Source organism: Gossypium arboreum, chromosome 12 (genome assembly GCF_025698485.1).
Source record: "Gossypium arboreum isolate Shixiya-1 chromosome 12, ASM2569848v2, whole genome shotgun sequence".
NCBI lineage: Eukaryota > Viridiplantae > Streptophyta > Magnoliopsida > Malvales > Malvaceae > Gossypium > Gossypium arboreum.
The window spans coordinates 109,491,678-109,516,007 of record NC_069081.1 but is presented as its reverse complement, the minus strand read 5'-3'; the positions used below and the strand labels follow the sequence as shown (position 1 = coordinate 109,516,007).

At 38.2% G+C, this 24,330-nt stretch overlaps 1 protein-coding gene across 1 annotated transcript in view; it reads right to left on the bottom strand.

Annotated features, from left to right (window-relative positions):
• Window positions 1–23,768, bottom strand: part of LOC128285508 (uncharacterized) — a 33,568-nt gene extending 9,800 nt beyond the window's left edge. The window contains 10 exon segments of the mRNA XM_053022979.1: window positions 5,537–5,616; window positions 5,851–6,220; window positions 13,878–13,977; window positions 16,674–16,908; window positions 17,075–17,190; window positions 18,259–21,124; window positions 21,269–21,584; window positions 21,632–22,419; window positions 22,461–22,658; window positions 23,331–23,768. Of these exon segments, the coding sequence (XP_052878939.1) occupies window positions 5,537–5,616; window positions 5,851–6,220; window positions 13,878–13,977; window positions 16,674–16,908; window positions 17,075–17,190; window positions 18,259–21,124; window positions 21,269–21,584; window positions 21,632–22,419; window positions 22,461–22,658; window positions 23,331–23,768 (5,507 nt within the window).
• Window positions 23,769–24,330: the final 562 nt, after the last annotated feature.

Below are 24,330 nucleotides of genomic sequence, written 5' to 3'. Positions count from 1 at the left end.
CTTTGTCACATTGGCAAATGAAGCGGCTTCTATCCATTTTTTGAAGTAATCGATAACCACAAAAATGAATCGGTGTCCATTAGAAGCTTTTGGGGAAATTGGCCCTATAACATCCATGCCCCACATAGAAAAGGGACACGGAGAAGTCATAACATGAAGGGGCGAAGGGGCTAAATGAATTTTATCACCATAAATTTGGCATTTATGACATTTTTGTGCAAAACTAATGCAGTCACTTTCCATTGTCAGCCAATAATAACCGAGTCTCATAATCTTCCTGGCCATAGTGAAACCATTGGCATGTGTCCCACAGATTCCTTCATGAATATCTTCAAGTATTTTTCTAGATTCAATAGTATCCACGCATCTCAAGAGCACCTGATCTTTTCCTTTTTTGCACAGGCTGTCCCCATCAAGAACAAATCCCGCTGCCATTCTTCTGATTGTTCTTTTGTCGTTCTTATTTGCTTGTTCTGGATACCTTTGATTCTTGATATATTCTAAGACATCATGGAACCATGGCTGTCCATCTGGCTCTTTTTCAATGCTGAAACAATATGCAGGGACTTCATATATGCTCATTTGCAGAGGCATTATTTCTGTTTCTCTGTTTGCTTTGAACATTGAAGCCAAAGTGGCCAGGGTATCAACCAGTTGGTTTTCTTCTCGTGGGAAGTAATTAAAAATTATTTCTTTGAATTCTTTTATCAGTCTTGCCACTAGATCACTGTATTTAACTAATTTCGAATCTCTCACTTCCCAATCTCCACGGATTTGGTAAATCACCAATGCTGAGTCTCCGTATACCTCTAAAGTTTGTATGTTTCGTTCAATTGCTGCACGAAGTCCCATGATACATGCCTCATATTCCGTTATGTTATTGGTACAGAAGAAATTTAGCCTGGCAGTGAACGGATAATGGTTCCCTTCTGGTGATACCAAGACTGCTCCAATCCCGTGCCCCAATGCATTCGACGCACCATCAAAGCTCATATTTTATGACTTCTCTTCTGGTGACTCTCATTCTTTTTTCGTGATGCACATCAAGTCTTCATTTGGGAAATCAAATCTCAATGGCTCATATTCTTCTGTTGTTCGAGTTGCTAAGAAGTCAACTATTGTACTTCCTTTTATCGACTTTTGGCTCACATAGACAATGTCGTATTCTGATAGTAAGATCTGCCATCATGCCATTCTTCCTAAGAGTGCAGGTAATTCCATTATGTACTTTATTGGGTCCAACTTTGAAATTAGCCATGTCGTATGATACAGCATATATTGTCTGAGTCTCCGGGCTACCCAAACCAGAGCGCAACAGTATTTTTCAATGGACGAATACTTTGCCTCATATTCAGTGAACTTTTTGCTGAGGTAGTAGATCGCCTTTTCTTTCTTTCCTGATTTGTCATGTTGCCCCAGTACGCAACCCATTGAATTTTTGAACACTGTCAGATACAAAATTAATGGTCTGCCTGGAATTGGCGGTACTAGTACCGGGGGATTAGACAAATACTGCTTTATCTTGTCAAAAGCCTCTTGGCATTCCTCGTTCCATTCTCCCGAATTATGTTTTCGAAGGAGTCGAAAGATTGGGTCGCATTGGTTGATAAGTTGAGCGATGAATCGGGCGATGTAGTTCAACCTCCTTAAAAATCCTCTAACTTCTTTTTGCGTGCGCGGGGGTGGTAGTTCTTGTATAACTTTTATCTTATCTGAATCAATTTCGATGCCTCTTTCACTAACGATGAAGCCTAGCAATTTTTCCAAGGTAACCCCAAACGTACATTTGACCGGATTGAGCTTTAGCTGGAACTTTCTCAGTCTGTCGAACAACTTCTTCAAGTTCACTACATGCTCTTCTTCCCCTCGGGATTTAACAATCATATCGTCGACGTAGACCTCTATTTCTTTATGCATCATGTCATGAAATAATGTCACTATAGCCTTCTGATATGTTGCCCCAGCATTCTTTAATCCGAACAGCATTACCTTGTAGCAGAATGTTCCCCACATTATTATGAAAGTAGTTTTCTCCATATCCTCAAGGGCCATCTTGATCTGATTATAACCCGAGAATCCATCCATGAAAGAAAACAATGAATGCTTTGCTGTGTTATCCACCAATGTATCAATATGTGGTAGGGGAAAATTACCTTTAGGACTTGCTCGATTTAGGTCACAATAATCCACGCACATTCGTACTTTGCCATCTTTCTTTGGTACCGGGACTATGTTAGCCACCCATTCTGGATATTTGGAGGTTGTAGGAAGCCAGCATCAAATTGTTTCTTGACTTCCTCTTTTATTTTCAACAACATCTCAGGTCTCATCCGTCTTAGTTTTTGTTGAATAGGTTTGCATTCTGGCTTTAATAGGAGTTTATGGACTGCTACATCTTCATCCAATCCTGGCATGTCTTGATATGACCATGCGAATACATCTTTGTACTCGCGAAGCAAAGCAATCAAATTATATCTGGTGTCCTCTGAAATAGAGGTCTCAATTTTCACTTCTTGCTTCTTTTCTTCATTTCCCAAATTTTTTGTTTCAACAGATTCTTGATGAGGCAAAATCTGTTTATCCTCTTGCTCTACCATTCTTAGTAAGTCAGGAGACGAGACATAGTCTTCGGCATTTTCTTCGACTTCAAATTCTCCTAAACAAATTGCCTTCTCAAAATCGATTTCTGGACTCGTAATGGGTCTGTTCATGCTGTTGATATCTGAGCACCTGAAAGTTGAATGGAAAAGGAAACTATAGAGGGGCATCCCGGTATTGAAACCAACAAACGAAATGTCATGGCATGGTATGAGGCAAATGTACAGATAGGCTATAAAATGAGAAGATGATTATGAAATTAGTGATAATACGAAAGATCGTGACGAAATGCCTATTCAATGATATTTACAAAAGAATTCTATTATATCTAAGGACACAATAGGGGGTTAATGTTTGAGCATTACTCTGAAGACTTATAAACTACAAGAAGGTCCTCGGCAGTCCAATTGTTTAACATGAAACCAGGAGGACAAGGTTTATCGTTGAAACCTCTTTAATTGCCCCACTTCCTTTGTTAATGACATTTATACTGACATTCTAAAGACCCCTTTCAATTAATAACAACGTGCTTTGTATATTATCCTGTCCGGGGTATATCATCCTTGCAGATGTAAATGTTTTTGACAAAGGAGGGTACGTTATGGGCTCCCATTCTACTTCTCGGCCCAAAGTTCTCGCAATCCTTCTCTCCTGATCCTTCTTCTACTGTTTTCTTCTTTGACCCATGTCCGGCTGGAACCCCAAACCGTATCGGGCCTTGTGGTGCACTAGCTTTAGAGCCCTGACTATTCCTTGCAGGTACCTTCCCAAACCTTTCCTTGCTCGGGCTCCCTTTCCTACAGTTAACTTGACACCCATCCTGGTATTTCTCAACAATTTTGGCTCGAGAATTCCGTTTCCCTCAGCGACGAATGTGGCATTGACAAATTTAAGAGATCGGAAGGAACATTCCATAGCATCTTTACTCACTTCAATGTATGGTGCGTCAGCAGAAATAGATGCTACAATGTCTTCTTCTCCCTCGATAGTGACCAAACAACCATCCATGATAAATTTCACCTTTTGATGGAGGGATGATGAGACTGCTCCAGCAGAATGGATCCAAAGTATTCCCAAGAGACAATTGTTTGATGGTGTAATGTCCATGACTTGAAATTCAACATCGTATATGTAGGGACCCACTTCTAAAGGAATCTTAATTTTTCCCATGACTTATCGTCTTGTTCCATCGAATGCCCTTACTGTAGAATGGCAGGGCCTTAAATAGGACAAATCCATCGAAATCCTGGAAAGTGTAGCCAAAGGCATGATGTTGAGTGCCGATCCATTGTCGATGAGCACGTTCGGTATTATATAGCCCTTGCAGCGGGTTGTGATATGCAATGCCTTCACGGAGCCCCCACCATTGGGTGGTATTTCATCATCACTAAAAGAAATGAGATTATCTGCGTTTAGGTTATTCACCCATCTGTCAAGCTTCTCAACGGATATATTGTTTGCCACGTAAGCTTGATTCAACACCTTTAACAAGGCGTTCCATTACGGTTCTGAATTTAACAGCAGAGATAATACTGAAATTCGTACTGACTGCTTACTCAATTGTTCCACCACGTTGTACTCACTGTGCTTACTCATGCTCATCTTTGGTCACACGCATTGGTGCTTTTCCTTTCTGTTTCAAGTCACTATTCTTCTTTGTCGGCTCAATCTCTTTCGAATAACATCTCCCACTACGAGTGAAATGACCTACTTCCCTAACACTTCCAGTCATGGCTTTGGGTTTTTCATCTTCAGGTGTGACGATATTGACGTCGTATTTCCATGGTACTGTTTTATTGTCCTTGTAGGGGAAAGGAGATGGTACCTCAATTATCACTTTTGGTTACATCGACTCCTTCTTTGCGTCATAATAAATTATTAACGGTCGATCGGTGTTATATAGGAAACCTGACGATTGATGGTCAGAGGCGCATATTTCTCCTCTATCGGCGTCTTTGTACCCATCATATTTTGCAGTAATCTCCTGGACTCTTCACAGGATTGAATGTCGTGCCCCTCAATACCATGGAATTTGCAAAACTTTTACCTTTTGTATTTCTTCCCTCGAATACTCTGTTAAGATGACAGAACAACCCCTTTTCAACTAGCACCTCCCAGATTTTCTGAAGAGGTGTTCTTATTTTAGAAACCCATCTTCTACTTTGTTGTTTGTCCTCCTCTCCCACTGTGCTCACATTCCCTTCGGCGTGGTTTGGGAATGGGTTCTCGGACGTACCGCCAGTGCTATCAAATCTCAGAATACTCGCGTCGATGAGTCCTTGAACTCTCCTTTTGAAGGCCAGACAGTTTTCCATAGAGTGCTCATGGTTCCCGGCATGGTATGTACAACTAGCATTTGGATCGTACCATTTTGGGTATGGAAGTTTTAGGGGTGCCATGTAATGGGGAGATATTAATTGCTTCTCCAAAAGTTTGGGTACAGTTCCCCATATGACGCAGGAATAGGGGTGAATTGCGGTCTCTCAGAATTGGGTCTTGTTGGTCTTGGTTCATTTCTGGGTTGGCTTTGAGCGGGTAGAGTGTTTTGTAGGAATGTAGTGACGGGCCTTCGGTTGTTCATGGCATATACAGGGTAGGAAGGAGGTGGTGCTTGATAGTAAGGGGTCTGAGGAGGATAATAAAAATTCGAAAGAGGATAATTTCGAGGTCGGGGTTGTTTTGGATATGGGCTTCTGGTTTTTTCTTCTTCGTGGGCGCTGCCCTTTTTGAACTTTCTGAATCTTCCATCCTCCCACTTTTGATGGCATTCTCAATAAGTTCTCCGGATATTACGATATCCGAAAAATCCTTCGTAGCACTTCCCACCAGCTTGTCATAGAATGGTGCTCTCAGAGTATTGATGAAAAGGACTGTTATCTCAGTCTTAGTCAGTGGAGGCTCTACTTGGGCTGAGGTATCTCTCCACCTTTGTGCATACTGTCTAAAATTTTCTGCTGCTTTATTTTCCATCATTTGTAGGGTCATTTGATCAGGCACCATATCTGATACATGCTTGTACTGCTCACAAAAGACTGATGCCAAGTCCTTCTAGGATCGGATCTTTTCCCTACTAAGCTGGTTGTACCATCGAAGAGCCGATCCTACTAAACTATCCTGAAAACAATGTATGAGTAGCTTGTCTTCATTCACGTAACCAGTCATTTTTCGGCAAAACATGACAAGATGTTCCTTTGGACATCTCGTGCCATCGTATTTTTCAAAATCTGGTACTTTAAATTTCGGAGGCAGAACCAGATCGGGCACCAAACTGAGCTCTTTGGCACTCAGTACAGAGAAGGCTTCAATACCCTCTATTGCTTTAAGTCTTTCCTCTAAGCTCCTATACTTCTCTTGAACCTCGTGATCACCGGTTTTCAACTTGGCTATTTCTGCTGGATCGTCCAAATCTGGAACGAGTGGATCAGTAGGACTAGCCCCCGGGTTTGATACAAACATTCCTTGCCTTATGTGAGCAGGTGGCACCGCCTGCTGCTCAGTGTCCGTGGGTTCCCTTGGTGTACCCTCTTTGTGTTGCGTGGGAATGCGGCGGAGTGAATCCTGGGGGATAGAGCGGATCTTGACTGTGATTAACTCTTGACCGAGATTTCTCGACGTCAGTGCTCTGCATGGGTCCCTTTCCTTTAACTAAAGCTGACATCATTTCCATTATCTTGGTCATTTGGTCCCTTTGTTCGAGTGATTCTTCTCGAGATCTCACCATTAAGTCTTTTGTCTCTTGCTGTGACTTAGCCAGTTGTTCTTGTAATTCCCTCTGAACTCTTTCCATCCTTTCAATTTTTCATTGAATTCAGCCTCCATTGCCCTAGCTTGTCGACGCGTTCTATACGAATGACGTGGTTCCAGTCTCGTGGTATTACAACTGCGAATTGTATGTTTTAACCTCAGCAAACGATTATGGGATATGCAAGGAATGAATGAATGCATAAATGTCAAATGAATGTTAATTATGAAAGAAATGCAAGAAATTTGTGTTGATTTCAAGATAGCCCCTATTTAGGCATTTCATTCATCAAAAGAGATCATTACAAAACATTTTGCCATTTTCGATTCAGCTATTACACAAACTTCCTAGCTATATCACCATATTTCTTTACTTGTGCTAAGAACTCTGATATGTTTGATCTTCGACTTGGAGGGAATTGGCAAATGAGAATTTTAGGTTCTTCCGATAATTGTACCACGTGAATGGCTACCCCACGAACTTCATTGATCAAATAGCTAAGTTGCATTTCTTTTTCTTGGAGGCCCTCTTCGTAAGAACGAACGTCTCTATCATACTGATTATCTTTTTCTTCCAAAGCCTTCAAGAGAGTATCTAGCTGTTATTGACGATCTTGTAGCATATCTTCTAACTCTCGTATCCTTTCTTTTAGTTCTTGACGTTTAGACCGACTAGTCATTACCTCGACAGACATAGCTTCATATTCGGCGTTCTTCTTCCTCAGTTCTATCATAGCCCGCGCAACCTTTTCCTCCTCTTTCTTCGCTTTTCCTTTCCAAAATTCCATCCCGCCTTTAATGTTGCTTATTTCTTCCTTCCATTCTGCCGACGACTTGCCCAGCCCACTATTTTTTATTGTGCTTCTTAACTTTTTATTTTCCAGATGAAGATCTCTTAAGTCATTTCTTACGACTTCAGCCTCTTTTTGCACTTTCTCGGTTCTGGATCTTTCAATCTGAACGTCGATCTTCAATTGGTAGTTTTTCTCTTGAAGAGCACTAAGGTCCCGAGACATCTTGGCCTTTTCTCGTTCAAATTCTTGTCTTACCATTTCTAGCTTAGATGGCATTTCCTCCGAGAAAGGATTCTGGACGGTGTAGTTCGTTGACGAGATTTGCTGACTATTCACCCGTTGCTTCCTCCAGATGTCGTAATCTTAGGTAAGGGTATCAGCATATAGAGCCAATTCCATCAGATTAATTTTCTTCCAAGACTTTGCAGTGTCTCGGACCCTCTTCATATACCCTTCACCCGTAAAAGTGAACTCGGACTGTGCTAATCCTCTAGTGGCGGGTATGAATTGTCGCGAACAAAATTGTATTTGGACTAATAGCGGGGCATATCCAACTCCTCCCTATAACCCGAGTAGTGGTACGCAATCTTGATTTCCAACCTTGTATAATAGAACCGAAGGGCGGATCCACGGTGCTCTCCACGTTATATCCTCGGCGCGAAGGTTCTGAAAAACTAAGACCCAATGCTGTTCAGTGACTTCTTTTGGCCATTCTTTCTTGAGATAAGCTTCCAACGGGGCAAATATTTTTGAAAACATATGGAACAGTGTGCGCTCTACTTTCTAGAAGTGACTCAAAATCCAGACATTTAGTAACTGCGCACATCCGAAAAAGCGTCCTTTCCCCATTTCCTACAACTGTTTAAGGATCTGAAGGTCTTGGCTAGGATAGTCGGGATAGGGTTGATTCCTTGTTTTAATTTTTCGAAAAAACTCCACCACCGCAACTTCTATGTGTCCAAGGACTTTCGGGAAGATGATCAAACCGTAAATGGCCAAAGCGAACAGATTTACCCTTTTCAACATGTCAGGATGGTTCAGAACCAATTCTTGTAGGGAAGACCATGGAATGCAAATGGTTTCATTCTTCTACTTTATCTATTTTTCGGCCCATGCGTCAGTCATGTCTATCAAACTTACTAACTTCTTCTTAAAGGTCATCGACTTAGGCTCCTTCACATATACTTTATAGAATTGCGCGTTTTCAACATGAAGCAAAGCAACGTACTCCTCTATAGTCGGAGTCATATCTTCTCGATTGAAGGTAAAACATTGGTAAGCCGGATCCCAAAATCTGACCATGGCTTGGATCAATCGTTCGTTTACGTTGACAGCAATCAAATTGGCTATGTCCCCATATCTTTTAGTGAAGATGCCCCTAGTGTCCGAATCCCACTGATTCCAAACCTGAACCAAATCTTCAAGGTTATTCTGGCGAACATTCATAGTTACGTGCTTAGGCAGATTGGCAATACATCCCTCCACTAGACTATCCCCTTTTTCTTTTTGAGTTTTTAGAGACCAGTCCCGAACCACGGCATTCTTCTCGATTATTTGTATAATTGACTCTTCCATTAGAAACCCGTTTTTTGGCAACCAATCTCTAGTCAACATCTTCCTAATATGATGCCTATAATGCATGATGCAAAATAAGAACACAGACAAATATCTTGGGTAGTACAACAAATATGAATCACAGAAAATCAAAATAGAAAGTGTAAATGTCAAGGAAATAAAAGGTAAGAGGCATTCTTCCCATGTACTTATTTTGGTGACTATTAACGGACGGAGGTTCGGCATGGCTCTAATTAGGTGGCTCGTACGGTTCACTATATGTGGTTTCGGTTCTAGACAAGTACTCGAATTGTTCGTACTATCGTCTACTAAGACTAGTATGAAGCCTCGGTCGTAGCCCATCACAGGCTCACGAATTCAATTCGAGGGATTACATTAATTTATGCCTATGCGGAGGGACAAGTTAACTCACAAAAGCATAAGTCATATGTAACCCGAAAGTATTCACTAGCCTGTGCGGAGGGACGAGTTAACTCACAAAGGCATAGCGTTTACTTTCACTTAAACGGACGGAGCCCGGGTATAGAGCTCATGTTATGCAAGAATGCACGTGCGCGGTGTGTGGGGAGAAACTCACAAACCTTTACGTTTAATTTAAAAACTAAACTACAAAAACTTAGAAAAAACTTAGAGCTAAAAAAATCAACGAGGTAAAACGAATTAGATGAATATTTACAACATGATGCAAATGCACGATTTTTTAAAACAAAATTTAAGGATCACGACTAAATATTAATTTGAACAAGAAAGTTCAAAAATTTTGACAACACGTGTTCAATTCGACTCGACTCTCAAAAACTTGTCCCGAGCGGAGTCGTCAGTTGTAGCGACATAAAAATTTAGCTTTGTCGCTAATTAGGGTGTTTGATTTTGAAAATTTAATGACCGAGGTTTGATTTTGAAATAAAAGGGGAGTCGCTACCGATCCTTTTTATAGGTACGATCGGACACCTAATAAATTTATTTTTAAAACAAAAAGAAAGCCGAGTTTAGGTCTACATTGAAAGCCAGATAAAATTAGGGTTTGGGAGTCGGTTACGCGAGAGGAAGGTATTAGCACCCTCGCGACGCCCAAAATTGGTATCTTATAAACACGAGTTGTCTTGATTTTCAAAAATACGAGTTCAATGTAAGGTTTAATCGTAATCCAATTGAAAAGACGAGAAATTTTAATTTTTATGTTTTTGAGAAGGACATACCGTTTTAACACGAGTCATTTGATATTCACCCAACATAGCGATGAAATCGATGACATGGTGTTTAAATCGATACGTTGCCTTGCTTATTGAAATAAATAAAAACACGAATAAACCTTTTGAAATAATGAACAACGAGGTAATGTATAAAAATGGGCGAGAAACGAAAAATAATAATTGTAAATACATCAAGGCACAGAATACATACGACAATAATATTAAAAACAAAGACAATGCACGCGATATTAAATGTAACAATAGTATCAAATACGAGAACACAATGAGAACACCACGAATATACCTATGTAAAAAAATGACATTAAGAGTATGTACATAATATATATTTACATATATATATATATAATTAGCAATAATGTTGGAAATATACTACTTATAATATTCAAATATACATGAAGTGATGAAAATATACATAACTATTAATGTTAAAGTATATTCATAATGATATATATATTGAAAGGTGTATGTGCATAGAGATGAAAGATGTTTACATAATAATTCTAAATATAGGTACCTATATATATATATATATATATATATATATATATATATGCATAATATATTTAAAATGAACATATACACTATGCATATATAATAAAATACATGAATACTATAATATTTTAAAAGAACATATATACGTAATAACGTATAATAAAATAATAATATACGTAATATAAGAATATAGGAGTATTAAAAATATAAATAAAATAATGAAGAAATGAATAAAAATAATGTGCACAATAATATAATAAGAAAATATTATAATAAGTACTAAAAATATCTATATATATACATGTATACCAATGAATAATACGATAATAATACTAATAAGAAGTATATATATATGTGTAATAAAATATATGTACCAATATTAATAATAAATATAATAGGAATAAAATAAATGTGATAATAATATATACATAATATGGTATTAAAATATACATATATATATATATATATAATAATAATGTTTAAGAATATACACATAAGATGGTATAAAAATATGTACACGGAATAGTATATAAAAATATAACTAATAATATTGAAAATATATATACATAATATATATAAACATATACGATATATACATATACATTACAAATGATAATAATTTAAAAGGACTTATTAATAAGCTACATAGATACGCACATATATATATAAATAATAATGATGTTAGAAATACTTAATATATATAATATTTGAAATACATGCATAAAAAATATAATGTTAGTAAATATACATAATATATACATATTAAAAATAATAATAACTATTGACAATATTTCAAAAATATATAGGTATACACTAAAATGCACATAATTATATTGAGAACATATTTTTTAATATATGAGAAATATATATATAGAATACAATATTAAAATATTTACATAATATACATTTTAAAAGAACTAATAATAATGTTTCATAAATATATAAATATATTAAATATATACACATATATGTACATAATACAATATACACCACGAAATATATAAAATATAGGAAATATAAAAGTATAAAGATTATAATTAATAATAATAAATAACAGAAAATGAAAAACAAATAACTTGAAAGTAAAGCATTAATCTAACAAAGAGGACTCAATCGAATTAAAAAACAATGTTTGGGGCTAATTTAAAAGAAAATAAGGGAGGGGAGGACTTTTTAGAATACGCGTGAAACTATGAAGGACCAGATAGGCAATTTTCCCAAATCTTTAAAACACACCGCATCAAACGGGACTAAATTGTAAGCGGGTCGAATTTCAGGGCTAAATTAAAAATAACAAAAACTTGATTTTAAAATCCCAGAAAAGCGGAAGGACTGCACGCATAAATAGCCCATTCAAACAAAAACATGCGGATCCTGAGGCGGGTCAGGTCGGACGGTTTGGGTCATGCTCAAAACAACGTCGTTTTGGGGTTAAAAGGCAGCCCCCAAAACGACGTCATTTTGGAGGGCTATATAAGGCCCTAAATTGACAAAAAAAAATCATTTGGTGAGGAGAAAAGAAAAAAAAAAGAGAGAAAGAAGAAAGAAAGGGAGAGAGAGGGAGCTCCGGCCAGCAGCATAATAAATCAGTGATAATGCTTTGGTGAACAACGAGCAATGATACCTCAAGCATTTTTTACCAAGAAAAAGAAAAAAGAAAAGATCATTTAAAAAAGATCATTTTCATTTTTTGCATTCATATATCATTCATCACATCTAGTTAGATGCATTTGATTCATTTCGATAATAGCATCCTAATTATTTGACATCAGTATTCCATCTAGTTAGAAGTATTTGATTCATTTTGATCATAACATCCTAATTATTTGGCATAAGCATGATACATGAAACCGAGTCTACAGGACATGTCCAAGAGGATGATGTAGTAATATCGGTGAAGTCAGATCTTATATCCCTGAAGTTACAGCGGAATGGATCAAAGATTACAAGCCTTATCTCTCTGAGGTAGCAAGAGAGCAGGTTGAAGATTGAAGTCTTATCTTCCTTAGGTAGCAAGGAAGCAGACTGAAGATTGAAGATTGGAAGAGGCAAATCTTATCTCCATGTATCAGCAATGGAGCAGATTTAAGCCCCAAGCCTTATCTCTCTGAGGTAGCAAGAGAGCAGGTTGAAGATTGAAGTGTCTTCCTGAGGTAGCAAGGAAGCAGACTGAAGATTGAAGATTGGAACAAGCAAATCTTATCTCCATGTATCGACAATGGAGCAGATTTAAGCCCCAAGCCTTGTCTCTCTGAGGTAACAAGAGAGCAGGTTGAAGAATGAGTCTTATCTTCCTGAGGTAGCAAGGAAACAGACTGAAGATTGAAGATCTTATCTCCCTAAGCAGTAGCGGAGCAGATCGAGAATGGTGAATCTTATCTCCATGTATCGGCAATGGAGCAGATTTTAGCTATTGACCTTATCTCTCTGAAGTAGTAAGAGAGCAAGTTGGTGATTGTAGTCTTATCTTCCTGAGGTAGCAAGGAAGCAGACTAAAGATTGAAGATCTTATTTCCCTGAACAGAAGCGGAGTAGATCGAAAGAGGTGGATCTTATCTCCATGTATCGGCAATGGAACAGGTTTAAGCCCTAAGATTTATTTCTCTGAAGTTGCAGCAGAGCAGATTGAAGATGGTGAATTTTATCTCCATGTATCGGCAATGGAGCAGATTTTACCACCAAGCCTTATCTCTCTAACGTAGCAAGAGAGCAGGTTAAAGAATGAGTCTTATCTTCCTGAGGTAGCATGGAAGTAGATTGAAAATTAAAGATCTTATCTCCTTAAGCAGTAGCGGAGCATATTGAAAATGGCGAATCTTCTCTCCATGTACAGGCAATGGAGCAGATTTTAGCTACTGGCCTTATCTCTCTGAGGTAGCAAGAGAGTAGGTTGAAGATTGAGTCTTATCTTTCTGAGGTAGCAAGAAAGCAGACTGAAGATTGAAGATCTTATCTCTCTAAGCAGTAGCGGAGCAGATCGAAGATGGCGAGTCTTATCTCTGTCTATCGGTAATGGAGCAGATTTTAGCCACTAGCCTTATCTCTCTAAGGTAGCAAGAGAGCAGGTTGCCGATTGTAGTCTTATCTTCCTGAGGTAACAAGGAAGCAGACTAAAGATTGAAGATCTATTTCCCTAAGCAGTTGTGGAGCATCGAGGACGGCGAATCTTATCTCCATGTATCGGCAATGGAGCAGATTTAAGTCACCAGTCCTATTTCCCTAAAGTTATAGTTAAGATTCAGCAAAACCGGGCAAAATTGACCCTATTTGAAGTCTTTGCTCTATTCTCGTTACACGACAATGAGCAAAGAGGGGCAGCTGTAGAAGACCCATTTTGCCCGGGCCTTTGAAATTATTTAAATTGTTTGTAGTCCATAAAACAAACAACCCAAGCCCAAAATCCAAAATAACAAGACCCAACAAAATATGGCCCAAATGACCCCAAAAAAAAAACCCCTCAAACCCTAGCCTGCTACCTAGTGCAGACACCAGCAGTTTCTGCCCAGCCTCATGCTCCACAACGGCCTTCACGCCCACGAACGATTTCTCCACACCATGCACACCTGCAACAAACGAAAACCACAACAGCAAATGACAGCAAAGATAACCGAATTACAACAATTAAATAGAGGAGAAAAAGGGAAAAATTGTAAATATTATATTTTATTTTTGGCTATAAAAAGCCATTGTAAATACTGATTTTGGGGGGATACAAATTTGTACAGAGAAGTTTGAATAGAAAAAAGAGAACAGTTCAAGAGGTGATTTTAAATCTCATTTTTTTGTAGATTTTGCTTCGAGTTCTTTGTTTTTTTTTTTGTTTTTTGTATGTGTAAAAAATAAAATAAACAGAAGCAAAAATACTTATCTTCTTGAGGAGCCTTCGAATCATTGTTTACTTCGTTGAAATCGAAGCTCTGATGGGGATTCAGGGGGGTTCGATTTGATAACGTGGAGGCAAAGAGTGAAGAACCTTTTGGTTCAGTCGATTAAAGGGGAAGAGAGTTGAAAAATCTTGAGAGAAAAGGATTTTGAAAGCTGTTTTGAGAAGAATAACCAGTCAAATGTTATTATGGCCTTGCCTTTTCACCTTGAAAGGTCAATTTGCGTGCCGAGTTCCTCTTATCCTGCATTGATTTGTTTTTCAGCCTTGATTCTGTTTGTTTGTTTTTATATTTTCCCTGTGATTTACGCACTGCTGCAATTTGGTCCTTGTTTAAATGCCACATTTCAAAGCTTGGGATATTTGTATTTTAGATCCTTGACCATTGGTACATGTTTCATCTTAGTTTAATCTTTGGTTTTATTAATTTTATTTGTTTATAGATCGTCCTCTTAATCTTATTTTTATTTCAATCAAGTTTTTATTTACTTATTTATGCTTTTATTCATTTTTATTTAAGATTTCATTATTTGTTTTTAAAATTATCTTAATATAGTATTAAATATTACTTTAATTTGTTATTTCTTTCATTTGTATAATTGCTTCTTGAAATTGTTTTGTTATGTTAATATACCTTTGCTTTAAAATTTTAATTGATATTGATCTAAAAATAATTTTATACATTGTTATTATATTGTTGGTGAATTTTACGTGTATATATATACATATATATATTTTATATGTTGATATGTTGATATATATTCTTTTAACTCTAAATATAATTTATTTCTTTTAAGTATTTTATTGAAATCGAACACTGTTTTATATTATTATTCTTGTATATGTATTTATTTATATCAAGTTTTCACCTTATATATTATTAATCCTATGTTATTTTATACATATAATTTTTATTTTTTTAAATCTACTTGTATACGTAATTATTTTTTAAAATCTATTGCAAATATAATTTATGATAAAATTAATTTAATCTTATAATTCACATTTTAATTCCATGTTATCTTAGCATACAATTGTTTCTAAAATTTATTCATATGTAAATAACTCATATTAAATTATTTTTATTATAGTTCACATTATTGATTTCATATTAATGTTTTTATGTATATATATTTTCCTCTTTTAAATTTATTTATGTGTACAATATATTTCTTTTAAGAACCATATTTTAACTTATATAATTTATTTATTGTATATACTCTCATGTTTTATTATCCTTATACATGTACTATTTATATGTTTCATCAATCCAAATTAATTTATTACATGTAAAATTATGTTATATATTATTTGTTTTAAAATTTCCCTTTATAAATATAGTTTTATGAATATATACCATTAAATTTATGTATTTTGTAAATATAATTTTTTTTACCTTTTGTGTGAATGATTAGATTTTTTTAAGATTCGTTACATGTATAATTACTTTTTTTATATACATTATTAATTTCATGACATCTTTTACCAATAATTATTTCCAAATTTATTTATGCATGTTTTACAAATTTGCTATGTACATTATATCTTATCATGAGTTGTATTTGTCTTTCATATTCTATACATTATTTAAGTTATCATGTGAATTATCAATTTTTTTCGAATGAATTTGTGTTTTAAATATTTCATATATAATTTGATTTGAACTTTGCATTTTTATCATAATTATTTTCAATAAACATGTTTTTTAAGCAAATTTCTAAATTTCTGTTATTAAAAATTCTGAAATAAGGCAATATCTAATGTTTGGGGGAATTCGGAAAATCGTGCTCAATCGTATTGGGCATGACTTTTCCGAAGAACCAAATATTTGGATAACCATTTTATAATTTTAATGTATGGTTTTTTTTTAAAAATCGAAAATCGATCGCATCCTAAAGGTATAAGGGATCGTATCCAATCGTACTGGGTATGGAACCGCATATTTTTGGAACGAGAGATTTTTGACCACTAATTTGAGCTATTCAAACATTTTTTTTATATACTTCAGAAAATCTTCTCTTTAAAGAAAAACCTTTTGATATAGGGACAACATCAAATCAATTTGGTACCAAATTTTGGGCGTAATGAGGGTGCTAACCCTTCCTCATACGTAACCGGCTCCCGAACCCATTTTTAAAATTTTTGTGGACCAGAATTGTTTTAAAATGTTTTATTAAGTGATCCAACCACACCTAAACAAAAGGTTGGTAGCGACTCCACACTCGGTTTTAAAAGTCGATCCCCATTGCTTTCAAAATATAAAAAGGGTTTCGACATTCCTAGTACTCGCTGCACCCTCTAAGCCCAAATTAAAAGAGTTTGAAATTTGATCTGCAACCCTCTATAAACCAAGACGTCCTAACTGGGACCCATTACTTTTCTGCGAAAGGCCTATATCCGAATGTGGCCCAGGATTTTTAGAAGCCATAACACCGACCCACTGCGACACATGGGCTTTTAATCCCAACCCTTGTCCTGTGTTATTATCCCCTAAAGACCCAGAATTTAAGGCTGGCCCACATTCATCAACACAACCCGACAGACCTTCGCTCAAATTAACCGCAGTCACAGCCACTGACCCAGACCCTTTTCTAATTTCCTTGCCTTTTACCTAGCCATTTCAATATCCTTGAAGGTACCTCCAAATTTGGCATTAGAGATTTAGGATCCATTGAAGATAGCTTTTCAAATCGGGAACCCACCGGATTCCCTTCTGAAATTTTCGTTTATTGTCTATGAATCCCTTACTATTTGTGCCACGATTTACGCTCAACCACCATCCATGGAACAAAGGCTTCTTCCACCGTTGGCAAAGCATCCCTCTTCGTCGCCGAAGCTGTTTCACTACTCAAAGGTCTTATGGGAATTTCTTCACCGTCGTGACCGTTTCGATCTGTCAAAGAAGATGGACATAAATTCTTCAAATGTCCATATTTACCACATGAGAAACATACGTCGGGTAATGCCTCGAATTCCACATGTTAGAGTCGCCTATTGACAAACACTTGAGAGGTAAGCGGTTTCTTTAAATTGACGAACACGACTATTCGGGTGACTTGTCCCCTTTCCTGGTTATCTCTTTTAATATCAAGTTTAATCACATTTCTAACCAAACTTCCAATTTCCTCTAGGATCTTTTTTCTGATACAGAAATCCCAGCAGACCTGGAAAGCGGATCTAGGCTAACACATTACAGGGGAATGGTCTTGAAGGATCAAAATCCACTTTCCATGATTGGACTGTGAGATAGTGTATAAACACTATCCAGGGACCTTGTGTCAACGCCGCATCATAGTCAACCTTACACTGGAAGCGAACAAAATAATATCCATTAGCAACATCCATTAGGCGAAAGGATTGTGTAGGCTTCTAGATGTTAGTGTCACGGACTTAAGATTCTTGCCTCAGAATCCGTGCGGCCTTAGGCAGTTTCTTACACCAAAAACGCCCAAGTCAGCTTAACTTCCACAAAAGAAGGATTCAACAGAATTCCTCCCAAAACACAACTCAAGCGAAAGCAACTCAAAGCCAACAAGATGAAAGAAGAATGAGATAAAAACAAGCCAGGGAAAATAAGAACACAAGAGAGAAAAGTTTGAGTGAATGCTCTCAAGGATTCTTCTTACTCAAAACTCAAGTGATTTACAATGAGGGAAAAGGTCTCTTATTTATAGTTGAGCCTCTCCAAATCCAACGGTACAAAATTAAGCATATCAATGGCTAAGATTAAAAGGCACCTACCACCAAATATAAAATCATATCTTCTAAGATTACATATCTTATCTAAGATATGTAATCTTATAAAATAATATCTTGTAAGATCATGTTTCCATATTTATCTAACTTGTAGATGGGCCTTCAATCTCTTCAAGCAACGGGCCGGTCCGATTGGGCCAAATGACCTCTTTCCTTCTTGATAGTTCACACAGATGTGTCATGGTTGCGGGCTCCCATGCGCAACCTATGACATTCTCCCCCACCAAATCTAGCGACGCCCTCGTCGCGTCCTCCGTATGGTATCGATCTATCTTGTCTTGGAATTGCCACAGGGCTTCAGCAGGTTCCCAACTCATCTCACTATCCGGGAATCCCTTCCATCGGACTAAGTATTCACGCCGCGGTCGGTAGTACTTACGTCTGACCACACGATCCGCTTCAATGTTCTCGACCTCTCGATCATAGGCGACTTTTACCCCCATTGGTGCTCGTTCAGACTTGCTTCGATTTGGGTCTTCTCCATCTTCATGAAATGGCTTAAGCATACTCACATGGAATACTGGATGAACTTTAAGCTTTTCAGGCAACTCAAGCTTGTAGGCCACCTTGCCTACCTTCTTCACAATTCGAAATGGCCCCTCATACCGCCGAACGAGTCCTTTGTGTAACCTATCATGTCGCAAAATCAGGTGTAGTTTGGCAAGAACTGGGTCACCAACTTGAAATTGCACGTCCCTTCGATTTCGATCCGCCTATTTCTTGTTGCGCTTACTTGCCTTATGTAGACAAGCTCTAGCTAGATCGTTTTGCTCTTGCCAATCCCTCGCAAATCGATAAGCTGCTGGATTCGGTCCCACATAACGAGTTGCAACTGCATTGGGTGTAAGCGGCTGTTGCCCCGTCACTATCTCAAACGGACTCTGGTTCGTTGCTCCACTTCGTTGTAAGTTATACGAAAACTGAGCCACATCCAACAACTTTGGCCAATCCTTTTGTGTTGCACTTACATAGTTCCGAAGATACGTCTCCAACAATGCATTCACTCGTTCGGTTTGCCTATCAGTTTGGGGATACATGCTAGTGGAAAAGTTTAAATCTGAGCCCATTAATTTGAACAACTCTGTCCAAAATCGACCCGTGAATCGCCCATCTCGATCACTGATGATAAACTGTGGTACCCCCCAATACTTCACCACATGCTTAAGGAATAAGCGAGCTGCCTCCTCAGCGGGACACTCATTGGTTGCGGGGATGAAAGTTGCATACTTCGAAAACCTATCCTCCACAACAAAAATACTCGCGAGTCCATCAGATTTAGGCAAACCTGTGATAAAGTCTATGGACAAACTCTCCCATGGGCGCTCCGGAATGGGCAACGGTTGTAACAAACCAGTAGGGGCTTTCAACTCAACCTTATCTTGTTGGCATATTAAACAAGTTTTCACATAGGTCTCCACATCATCACCCATGTGAAGCGAATAAAATCGATCCTTCAATAGAGCCAAGGTGCGGTGTACTCCGGGATGGCCAGCCCATTTTGAATCATGATATTCCTTCATGACTTCTCTTCGTAAATTCCCATGTTGAGGCACATATAGACGTTGCCCATGAGTGTATAGCAATTCTCCCTCGAGCCAAAATCGTCTTGTCTTTCCATCTCTAGCAAGCTCCATCAAATTTTTGGCCGTGGGATCATGGGACAGTCCTTCTTGAATGCGCTCTAATAAGGGACTCTCGGGTTGGCTTATCGTTGCAAATTCTATTTTTCGGCTAAGTGCATCGGCCACAATGTTGGCACTCTCCGGCTTGTATTCCATGCTAAAATCAAACTCTGCTAGGAAAACCTGCCAACCAGCCTGCTTGGGGGACAACTTTTTCTGGGTTAAGAAATAGCTATTTGCAACATTATCAGTGAATACCACAAACCTGGAACCCAGCAAATAGTGTCTCCATGTACGTAAACAATGCACCACTGCCGTCATTTCTTTTTCTTGGACCGTGTATCTCCGTTCTATCTCGTTAAGCTTTCGACTCTCGAAAGCAATCGGATGCCCATCTTGCATCAACACCCTCCAATCGCATACTCGAAGCATCATGCGTACCTCATACGCCTTTGAAAAATTTGGCAATGCGATGCAGTGCTCACTCGTCATCGCTTGCTTCACTTGGTTGAAGGCTTTCTTACACTGAGGGTCCCAATCCCACACTTTGCCCTTTTTCAACAGGTCCGTCAAGGGTGCAGTGATCTTGGAATAGCCTTTAATGAAGCGACGGTAGTAATTTGCTAATCCAAGGAAAGACTGCAACTCCATCACCTTGGTTGGTGGCTCCCAATCGGCAATTGCTCGAACTTTACTTTCATCCATTCGAATCGTGCCACCTCCCACAATATGGCCTAGAAATGACACTTCTCGTTGGAAAAATGAGCATTTCTCCTTTTTGACATATAGCTCATTTTCTCGTAGAGTTTGGAACACTTCCCCCAAGTGTCCCACATGCTCTTCGAGCGTCTTACTATACACCACAATATCGTCAAGATAAACAACCACAAAACGATCCAAGAAAGGTTGTAATACCTTATTCATTAGGGTACAGAATGTGGCCGGAGCATTTGTCAACCTGAACGGCATCACTAAGAACTCAAAAGACCCATACCTAGTTACACAGGCTGTCTTGGGCTCATCCCCTTCGGCTATTCTCACTTGGTGGTACCCCGATCGCAAATCCAACTTAGTAAACCATCTCGCGCTACCAAGTTGATCGAACAAATCTGCAATAAGAGGAATGGGATACCTATTTTTTATAGTGATTTTGTTTAAGGCCCTGTAGTCGATGCACATTTTCAAAGATCCATCATGCTTCTTTTGAAATAACACAGGTGCCCCAAATGAGGCTTTAGAAGGTCTAATGAACCCGGCATCTAAAAGCTCTATCAACTGCTTCCGCAATTCCTCTAGTTCCGGTGGAGCCATTCGATATGGTGCCCTTGCTGGCGGTTCAGTATTGGGCAACAGTTCAATCTTGTGGTCCACCTCCCTCTTTGGTGGCAATCTTTTGGGCAACTCCATGGGCATTACATCTTGAAATGACTTTAGCAACCGTTCCATTTCCTTTGGAATTTCCCACTCAAATTTATCATCCATATTGTCTCTCAAGGTAGCTAGGTAGGAGACTTCATTTCAACGGACTCCTTTGGCAAATTGAATTGCCGACAAGGTTTTTCCCTCCATGCTTCCCTTCCTTTTCATTCTCACCATATATCGTTGGTTTGCATCGGAGATTGTCATGTAATTCTCGGAAGGGTGAATATCCGCATTAAGCCTGTCAAGTAAATTTAATCCAACTACAAAATCGTAATCATCAAGTGGGATTACCTTAATGGTCGCTTTACCCGTCCACTCGCCAAGTTTGAGTTCTACCCCTTTTGCCACTCCTGTTATGGGAATGTTTTCTGAATTCACCGTTTTGATTCGTCCCGAATCTTCCTCAATTCTGAGGCCAAGTTCCTTTGCCATTTCTTTGGACATGAATAAATCGACGCCTTCAAGATCAACAAGTGCATTCAATCTTCTGTGCCAGTTACGATGATGTCCACAAACATCAACCCATTGCTTAACTTTTCTTCGACACCTCCTAATATCGAATTAAGGCTTTTAGTGTCATCTTCGGCTTCCTCGCGTGCCTCCATGGCATGAAAAGCGGCTCTCTTTGGACAGACATTTATTCTATGTGGGCCTTGGCAAAGAAAGCACTTCATTGGTCCTTTTCTATCCCAAGGCTTACCTTGACTAGACTTTGGGCCTTCGTCATTCTTTTCCCATTGATCCTTGTCTCCCCCACCATTGCCTTTGGGTCTCGACTTGGGTTTGAAAGAATCATTATTATCAAACTTTCTACCCCCAACATCATAGAAATTTTCTGCCTTGGCCATAGCTTCGGTCAATTCGGTGATATCTAGGCGACGCAACTCTTGCTTGGCCCACATTTTTAAACCATCCTCGAACCAATAGAATGCTTCTTTCTCATTCAAGTCTGAGATCTGAAGCATCAACTCGCTGAATTCCCAAACATAATCTCGAATAGTGCCTTGTTGCGTAAGCCGACGTAACTTAGCACGAGCCTCCTTTTCGGCATGTTGTGGATAAAACTGCTTCTTCAACTCTCTTTGGAACTCCTCCCAAGTTCTAATTGTCGTTCTTCCACGTTTCTCATCCGTGGACCTACGTCTCCACCACAAGAGAGCAACATCAGAAAAGTAAATTGAAGCGGTGTTTACCTTGGTGGCATCATTCTCAATGCCAATTACTCGAAAATATTGCTCCAATTTCCACAGGAAGTTGTCCACTTCTCTTGCGGACCTAATCCCATTGAACTTCTCGGGTTTTGGAACATCCACATGACGTTGCTTCGGTCCCGAAGCCAACATCCCACTTCCAGGCGCCTTACTGATTTCGAGCTCCCCTTAAGCTCAGCAATCTCTTCCTTCATGGCGATCGGCCAGGCCTCAAGAGCTTCGTCCCTCTCTGCCGGTTTGTCCGAAGTGGATCCGAGGGAGTCCAACACAAACTCCTTGCTATCTTCCCTCAGTTCCTCCATACGGGTTAGGACCACTTCGAGTGTCTCCTTCATGTCACCAACGGACTCCTCGAGATTAACCACTCGAATTTCCAAGCTCGACAAAGATATCCTCGATCGACTAGCCTTTTCGGCCTCCCACGGGTCTCCATTGGCTCATTCGATCAACAACTTCTTTCGACATATCTCAAAAGTGCTTTCGAACCGGCTCGTACCAATCATCACGGACTTAAGATTCTTGCCTCAGAATCCGTGCGGCCTTAGGCAGTTTCTTACTCCAAAAACGCCCAAGTCAGCCTAACTTCCACAAAAGAAGGATTCAACAGAATTCCTCATGAAACACAACTCAAGCGAAAGCAACTCAAAGCCAACAAGATGAAAGAAGAATGAGATAAGAACAAGCCAGGGAAAATAAGAACACAAGAGAGAAAAGTTTGAGTGAATGCTCTCAAGGATTCTTTTTACTCAAAACTCAAGTAATTTACAATGAGGGAAGAGGTCTCTTATTTATAGTTGAGCCTCTCCAAATCCAACGGTACAAAATTAAGCACATCAATGGCTAAGATTAAAAGGCACCTACCACCAAATATAAAATCATATCTTCTAAGATTACATATCTTATCTAAGATATGTAATCTTATAAAATAATATCTTGTAAGATCATGTTTCCATATTTGTCTAACTTGTAGATGGGCCTTCAATCTCTTCAAGCAACGGGCCGGTCCGATTGGGCCAAATGACCTCCTTCCTTCTTGATAGTTCACACAGATGTGTCATGGTTGCAGGCTCCCATGCGCAACCCATGACACTAGTGATATGCTTATACAGAGCCCCATAGCCTATATTGTGCCCGAGCAACTTGACCACCACAGTGAGCTCCATTCCTTTGATCAAGATTTTGGTAATGCGATCTGAAAAGTCAATGGTAGGAATACCATTAAGGTTGGATCTACGAATATCCCCATCTTCAAACTCTAAATCGAGATTAGCAGCACCATCAAGAGAGTTAGAAGCTGATCCTCCCAAGAATTTATCTTTCCATGAAACTCCGCTTGCTGGGGACGAGTCAACCACCATATATGCCAAAGAGTCACCACTGCCATTTTTAAACCGAACCTTTTTGGTATTACGATCAGCGGTGGAGTCTTCTCCCTTGCCAACCCGATCAGTGCCACTCATTTTTTCTTCCACGCAACCTTAATTTTGTAACATATTATCCAATGCAAATTCAAACTTCTCACATGCGATTTTAATATTTTAAAATTTAAAATCTAAATTAATAGTTTTATATATTTAGACATTTAAATAAATAACATTTTTTGTACATTGCACAAAATACAAAACTAATTTAAATAATATAAAATTAAACTACTTCATTTAATTTAAGATTAAATTATCTTGTTAATGTAAATAGTTAATACTTAATGCAAAAGTTAAATTATTTAATTTATTTGAAGAGAAATTAGATTTTAAACAGAAATTAAACTATGTAAAAGTCTCACAGGATTGCATTTTAGTTTTATTATTATTGAAAATATGGGTAAATTGACCCTTATAGCCTATAGGTTAGATGAGCGAGTAAAAGAATTTCTCTGCTAAAAGTACAGCACACTGTTAAATTATTGTTTTTATGTTTATACATAAGGTATAATAGTAAATTTAACCTCAAACTTTATTCATTTATTTAATTTGACTATTATTTTTTTATTAGAAATAAATTAAAATATTTTGAAACTAATAA